General features: G+C 35.9%; 1 protein-coding gene across 1 annotated transcript in view; it reads left to right on the plus strand.

Annotated features, from left to right (window-relative positions):
* Nucleotides 1–7,783, plus strand: part of nlrc5 (NLR family, CARD domain containing 5) — a 37,869-nt gene that overhangs the window by 21,115 nt on the left and 8,971 nt on the right. Inside the window, exons 26-42 of the mRNA XM_005750658.2 lie at nt 419–466; nt 572–601; nt 695–778; nt 873–956; nt 1,965–2,054; nt 2,217–2,276; nt 2,719–2,802; nt 2,940–3,023; nt 3,432–3,521; nt 3,638–3,703; nt 4,695–4,778; nt 5,345–5,422; nt 5,576–5,662; nt 5,799–5,852; nt 6,017–6,064; nt 6,338–6,421; nt 6,519–6,602. Of these exons, the coding sequence (XP_005750715.1) occupies nt 419–466; nt 572–601; nt 695–778; nt 873–956; nt 1,965–2,054; nt 2,217–2,276; nt 2,719–2,802; nt 2,940–3,023; nt 3,432–3,521; nt 3,638–3,703; nt 4,695–4,778; nt 5,345–5,422; nt 5,576–5,662; nt 5,799–5,852; nt 6,017–6,064; nt 6,338–6,421; nt 6,519–6,602 (1,239 nt within the window). The remainder of the gene's footprint in view (nt 1–418; nt 467–571; nt 602–694; nt 779–872; nt 957–1,964; nt 2,055–2,216; nt 2,277–2,718; nt 2,803–2,939; nt 3,024–3,431; nt 3,522–3,637; nt 3,704–4,694; nt 4,779–5,344; nt 5,423–5,575; nt 5,663–5,798; nt 5,853–6,016; nt 6,065–6,337; nt 6,422–6,518; nt 6,603–7,783) is intronic.

Here is a 7,783-nt window from a genome sequence, read left to right on the forward strand (position 1 = left end):
ATTTTCATAAAGTAACATTTGAATAGTTTAGATTAGTGTACAATGTTTCTTATTAGTTCCTTCTGTTAACTGCCCATTTATTTCAATTATATTTTCAGTTTTATAACAAACAGCTGAATATATATTTTAGTATTTTCAAGTATGTTTAGCTATTTATATGTTTGTATTTCCATTAAGAGGGGATTCTTATACATATTTAAACATTTTTTTAAAGTAACGCAATTGTTACTTTTCCTCGTAATTAGTTACTTTTATAATATTGTGACTCAGTTACTAACTCGGTTACTTTGTTGAAGAAGTAACTAGTAACTATAACTAATTACTTTTTCAAAGTAACTTGCCCAACACTGGTCATATAGCTTTACAGTAATCAGTCAGGTTAATTATAATTGGCTGTTGTGCTCTGTTGGTTTTACAGTGGCGGAGGCAAAGAGGAAGTCAGTCTAAAGTTCTGCCCAGATGAAAGGTAGAAGACCTGCATCTATGCAAACGTTCACACAGTCTGATTCTTGTTGTCTCCGTTTAGTTTTTCTGTTTAATAATCTAACTCTCTACTGTATTTCTATGTCAGTGATGACAAGCAGCAGCTGAAGATGTTCCGGTACAGTGAGCAAATAAAGACATGCAGAAAAGTACAAATCTGACCTCTGACTATGAATACAAAAGAATGATCCCCTTTTATTTTTCTTTCTAGAGTAAAGGACAGCAGCATCCTACCATCTGATATAACCAAAGTATGTAGAAAATTGGTCCAGAGTCGCTTCCATTGGGAGTTAGAGTAAGCTTTATTATTGTATATCTGCAAATTATCCAACAGTATTTAAAGTAGTGACTGAACACGTTCATGTTCATGCACTAATGTGTTCTGTCAGGTTATCTCAGTGTTCACTTACCGACAAAGCCATCAAGAATCTTCTCAAAGTGTTGCCAGAGATGACGTCACTGCAGAGACTCAAGTAAGGCATACACACTAATGCAAGTATTAATAATAACACTGGATTACAACCTGCAATAGACAGTCAGATTATGCGGATGTGCAGTAGGGAAAAGATGTGAAGATATGGAAAAAAGCTGCTGAGTACTTTTTAAAGGACACCCTACTGAGATTACTGAGCACAAAATTTGAATATTTGGAAGGTGATTTTAAGTGTAGTTATTTTTAACTAATGGGTATCTATGCTATTCCTATCACAGGGTATATGTTAGGTCCATAAAACAAAAAAATTATGGAAGATCACTATTGTTATAGGAGATTGCAGAACGTTGCAATCTCATCTACACTGCAAGGAGATTTGCAGAAATTCTGTTGTAATTTCACTTCATGCTGTCGACTCTAATTGGAAGTGTGATATTAGAAGTGTATAATTTTTCTCTAGACATATTCATTTAATTTTATTATATATAGTTTGTGACATTATGTAATTATCTTGTAGTTAACTGGAGAAAATCCTCTTACAGATAAAAAACATCAACAACATCAATGCAAATGTATAATTAAACCCTGCAAATAGTTAACAATAACTTTGAAATGCCTTTAGGTGTAATTCTTGGTCCTTTTTATTCAGTCTATAGATGAATTATTTATATTGATTCATTTTTGTCTTTATTTTTATACTGAAGTATTTAAAATTTAATGACTTTAAGAACAAAAAAATTGATTTGCAGATATTTATAAATTAAAAACTTTGATGTTTAATACATAATATCAGTATGTTTTTCTTTTACCATATATATGCTTCTGTCACTTACATATTTTGCCTTTGTGCATTTGGTGTCTTTATTATTCATTAACTAGCTATCAACCTACCAGAGACTACAGATGAAGTTTAGCCTGTATGGCTAAATCTGGCAAAGCAAATTGTGGCTATTCTATGAACTATGTTTGGAAATTATTTTCAGACTGTGTAAGATACTAAGAACCTCATCAAATGAAATATACTATATTCATTCTGTATTCCTAATAGTGTCAGACAGAGCATCACATCTGCAACCGATGCACTCGAGCTGGTCAGCTGTTCGAATCACAGTCAGCGAGTGACGTCGGTTGAGCTCAGGTACAGTGAATACTTTTGTGGCACTCATCACAACACACCATGCCATATTTGAGTGTTCATGTGATGCTCCTTTCCCTACCACACTTTTTAGTTGTAGCTGCAATTACTTTAATTCTCTAACTGACCTGTTTTGGTTAATTGCTGCTTTGATCTCTTCTTTAGCCCTCAGGGTGACTCCTTCATCAATTTTGATACAGTGAAAGTGGAACAAGTGAGCTGCAGGTCTGTGATCCGCAACATTTTCACTGCTTACTGATGACTTAACAACATTTGTAGGTGTTTTCAGACCGCTCACTTTGTCACTTACCCAAGTATTCACAGCTCATACACTATAGCAGTTTTAGCTGCTCATTTTAAACTGCATTTCAAGCTGTGTTTATTTTAGAATTTGACTGAAAATATATGTTGTCATTTTCTGTTTTATACATAGAACTGTAGAAATGCGCAGTTTAATTAAAGATTTTATGGTACTCATTGAAAAAGACAATATTATATAGTGTGAAGCACATTGGGTGTCCTGTATTTTACAATCTGCCATTTTAATCACCGCAGAATTAGAAAGTTCAGGTAAAAGAGGGCATCTTACAATAATTACTATAACTAGTAATTAATCAACTTCATGTGCTATGTTTTCTTTTTGTCTCCCTGATTGTGTGTAACACAGGTTAACTCATTTTTGCCTGAAGGGTGACCACTTGAAGAAACTTCTTGAGATCCTGCAGCAGGGTCCCCAGCTTTCAGATCTTGAGTATGAGCCACACAAACATTTAGACACACAATCTTAGAATCATAACCACACACCCATGGAGCCATGGATAGTCCAGTGTTTTCTTCCTGAGCTTTTATCCAGTAAGGATGCTCAGCTCTGCTTTTCTTTCATCACAGTTTGTCAAGTAACCAGCTGGAAGATGAAGACGTGAGCTCTTTTGTGCATTCCCTACCAAGGCTAAAAATCAGCACCTATGTCAAGTAAGACTTTAAACACATTAAGTTCTATATTAAATATAGAGCAGAAGAGTAAAAAATACTTAAATGTACACGCACCACTGACTTTATTAGTTAACCTGTTTAAATGCTTGTTGACACAAATATCTAATCAGTCAGTGACATGACAGCAACATGTAGTTAAGCATGTATATAAGGTGAAGATGCCCTAATGCAGTTCAAAGTGAACATCTGAATGGGTTAATAAAAAAGGTGATTTAAGTGATTCTGAACATGGCTAGGTGTACCTAATATATTGTCTGCTGAATGTATAATAAATTAAACCTCAGGTAGACTGAGAGTATGAAGCTACAATATTTAGAAATGATGTGTATTGTAGTTAATGAGTAAAATATAGACTAATTCTTTTCTTTAATGAATCTTCATGTGCAGTCTCAGTAACAACAGACTGACCCAGCAGGGGCTGCTGGCTGTGGCCAGCACATTGTGTACCTGTGCTAATGTCTCTGGTGTGGAAGTGAGGTAAGTCTGCACAAAGGAAAGAAGTTAATGGAATTCTTCTAAGTAATCTATAATGAAATATTTGTCCATGTCTCTCTCTTTGTCCATGGACTCTACTTTCTGATGTCTGCTGGTAGCTTAGGAGAAGAAGAGCGATGCCTCATCTGGTTCAGACAAAATGAAACTCGGGAAAAAACTCTGAGGTAGGAGTTCCAGCCAAAATTTCAAAACACTGACTCTGATCCTGAAATGGTGCCCGTATTACCACTGAGTCACTTTGATGAGGTGAGCACAGTGACTCGAGTAAAAACACAGAATTCACACCTACTGGTTTTTTGCTGTATACAGCAAAAAAGAAACCAGTAAAAATTTTAAACATTTTCATTTCAGATAAAGTAAAAAAAAAAAAATGAGCTGATGAACTCATTAACACTCATGAAACTTTAGCACTAAAGTTTAGTGCTAAAGCACAACGTAGACAGGAAATTTGAAGAGTGTTAAAATGTTGAGAGGAGGCGTGAACTAATGCAGACGTGCAGAGCTCCATGCAGCACTAGTGTGCAGACAGAAAAGAACAAAAGGAAACTTACATGTGGTCTGATTGTATAAGTCAACAGCTGATGTATTCAAAGTAACAAAGTGTCATTGTGAAAAAAAAACAGACTCTCTCTCCTTTGGCTTTGTAATTTTTCCTGCGTGAGCAGCACAGGAAACATCTCACCGGTATGCACAGATATGTGAACTCTCTCTACATCTGAAGGTTCATGCACTGAGTCGGTAAACTGACTGACTGCATCAGCAAAGATGAACGGCTGAAAACTTCTAAATCCAGCTTGCACACTGTGGGCGACAAGGAACTGACTTTGCATGTCAGAAGTAGAGCTGAGCATAGCAGTGAACCATAGAATGTGGTTGTGAATATTCGAAGACATAATTAGTTTCTGGTGTCTGATCGATTTTAGCAGCTCTGAAAGTACCTTCCTTAACTCTAGCACTCACAGTAACAAGAGTTCAGCGTCCTCCAGCTCTCAATAAACGTCCAGTATATAATACTATTACAATGTAATTTGGGGGCTTAGTAGAGGTTAAGGCCTTTTAAAGATTTTAGTACATTGTGGATTTGGCACTAACTTTGCAAAAATCTAAATTTCTTTATGCTTTTTTTTTGCCTTCTCTGCTTTATTTCTCCATCAGAATCAGGGAAGGTAGTTTGAAGCATGAACATCTGATCCGATTAGCAGAGATTGTGTCCAGTTGTCCCCATCTGGCCAAAGTGGAGTAAGTATCCCTCAATCTTAAGACAAATTTTTGGGTTTCATCAGATAAAAACAATGGCCTCTTTTTAATTAGTTATTACACTTAATAAAACTGGTTCATAAACCGACTTCTTGTAAAATATGGAAAGATCACAACAAGGCCATATTTCTTTGTTAACATTTTAGATTTGAAACTACCAGCAAGAAATTGCCTGATTAATGATCAAGTCACTGACCTCACAGCCCATTGCTCATTCAGTGGTGCTAGTTTCAGATATTGTGCAAATGTACTGTTTATAAGGTTGGAAAAACCTGCAGTCAGCTAAGATTGAAGAAGTCACTTGGATGAGTGACGAAACGTTTCTCCCACTTAAAACGCTAAGATGAACCTTTTTGGGATTTTCTTACCAGGATGATTGAGCATGCATTAAGACAGCAAGGAACTGATTAGAAATGCATCTATTATTTATTAAAAGTCTCTTTATGCTAAGAGTCTCAGGGTATTCAGGGTTTAACCTTCCTTTCTGGCCTCCATTATCTAACCATGATCAGAAAGTACATAGTGATATGTCTGTGGTTCATCTGCAGATTAAACCACAGCTTACTGGAGCAGACTGAACATTTCCTACAGCTGCTGAGCTTCAGTCAAAGTGGATGTGTTTTCAGGTGAGACAAAAGAATCTTTACTATTATCTCTTCTGTCAATGTTTTCAGGCTTTTTTCAAACTACAACTTATCCAAATCAGTCATGGCTGTTCAGTGAACGGCTGTTAAAGCATTGAATTATAATGAGTGTATTACACGTGCTTTTCTACTCAGTATTGAGGAGCGTTGGATCAGCGCTGAGAAAGCAGTTAGATTAATGCTCCACTGTTTGCAACTCAATAGCAATATTCAAACTGTCAGGTAAGATATGCATATAGATGCAAATGAACACAGATATCAGGAAATGCTCCTTTTAAACAAATCAAACATATTGTAACATTCCCCAAATAAAGACACAGTATGTGTGTCAAAGCTGTCAACTATATTCATTTTCCAGGATTCATCAAAACACACTCCACCTGACCAGTTCCACTGCACTGACGACAGATAGGTAATGATTATTGTTTAATGATTGTTATATAGACAGCAGCTGTACTCTTCGGGAGTTTATTGATTAAAGTGTAAATATAAAATAACAGTTATTTTGAATTGAATGTTTCTAGAAATCAAATGATTCCTATTTTTGATTTGTGTCTTTTGCTTGTTTGTTTGCAGTGATCTCTCTGGAAATGCAGCTCAATCGAGTGCCATAAAGAAAATTGGGTGCTTTTTTATTTTATACATTCTATTTTACATTTTCATGATACCTGCAAGGAATGCACACTTTGATTACAGCCTCCACGCACTGCTATATTACTCAGTGTATATGCTATATATTTAGCTTTCCTTGCAGGAAAAAAGAAAAAGCCCACTGTTGTAAAGGTTGTTCTTTTTTTCTAGTAAATTGTATTAATTTACACCACACTCTGGCTGAATTCCTTTGAAAGTAAAGACAGTATAAAGGAAAAACGAATTCCTCTTATCTCTCTGCTTTAGCCTTGTGGACTGTGCAGTAAATGTGTATCAGCTTGCAGCCATAGAGAGCGTCATCCTCAGTTGTCCATTTCTGACAGAACTGGAGTAAGTAGTCACATTTCAGTATTTAACATTGGCATGTGCTCTGTAGTACTCAAGGGAAATAAATTAGTAAAAAAAAAAAATGTTTGTTCCCATTCAGGTTTTCCCACAACAGCCTCGGTGTAGAGGGAGCTGAGTTTCTCTGTTCTGTTCTTCCCCGGTTGCCCAATCTCACTTCACTCAGGTCAGAACCTTTTCAAATTTGACCAACCTGACTTTTAAAGATCTCCTATAACAACTATTTTCTCTGCCATCCACAATATTGCTTCCAAAGAGAGTGATGTGACTGTGCTCGAGACATTGTCACAGGTCTTCCTGCAGCCTAACACAATTCAGCACTTAAAGTGAGCAACACATTTTAGAACTTGTCCGAAGCATTTTTAGAACATTAATTTTCAATTCCCCTATTGATTCATTCATTTAGCAACAGTCTTCCACTGGACATTACAAATACCTACATGGCCAATGCTCCATTCAGGATATCTGGGAAATTAGAGCATTCATAAAAATAAAAATAATAATGATAATAATATAAAAAAGCAGCTGTGGATTGCATGATTCCAAAACCTTGAAAAGGCGGCCATATCTCAGATTGTCATAACTGCCGTTAGGATTTTATAATGTTCCCAATTTAAGGAGGAATTATAACACTTTCCTCTGTTTCCCTTTGTTCGGTCACCATCAGTACTGCTAAAGACTGCTCCACAGCGCTACCTATAGTGCTGTGCAAAAGTAATGAGCCACCCTTTATTTCTTTGTAAACCAGATTTTCTTGTACCTGAACGTTTTTATAGGAGTGTTTTTTATTCAGCCATTTAACACTGACTCATGGATTGTTCAAACGCAGAAAAGACACTCAAGGTGAACCAGTGCTGTGCCTACACATAAAACTTGGCAAAGAACTATTTTCATTACTAGCAGCCTGGAGCATAATTTGTTCTCATTTAGTTGATAAATGTCAAAGCTAGCACAGTTTCAAAGGCATAAAACAGTATTTTTCACCAATACAGTAGTTCCCAACGAGCTTTTAGTCAGAAACTTGGTATATGTATTTAACAAGTGTAGTGAAGACGTGGAGGAAGAAGTGACAGGCTCATAAAAAACCCAAATATATAAGCCATTCTTGGTGAGCAGTGTTGGTCAAGTTACTTGAAAAAAGTAATCAGTAACTAATTGCTGATTACTTCCCCCCAAAAGTAATCCCGTTACTTTACTGATTACTTATTTTCAAAAGTAATTAATTACTTAGTTACTTAGTTACTTTTTAAAAACACGATTTACAACCTGAATAGGTGATGAAGTGATAGCTCTTTCAGCCCAATTCTACCTTTTCTGCATAATCCATCATACAAAATGTAATCAAAT

The sequence above is a fragment of the Pundamilia nyererei genome, unplaced genomic scaffold, assembly GCF_000239375.1.
Source record: "Pundamilia nyererei isolate P.nyererei 1_Seehausen unplaced genomic scaffold, PunNye1.0 scaffold00283, whole genome shotgun sequence".
NCBI classification, from domain to species: Eukaryota; Metazoa; Chordata; class Actinopteri; order Cichliformes; family Cichlidae; genus Pundamilia; species Pundamilia nyererei.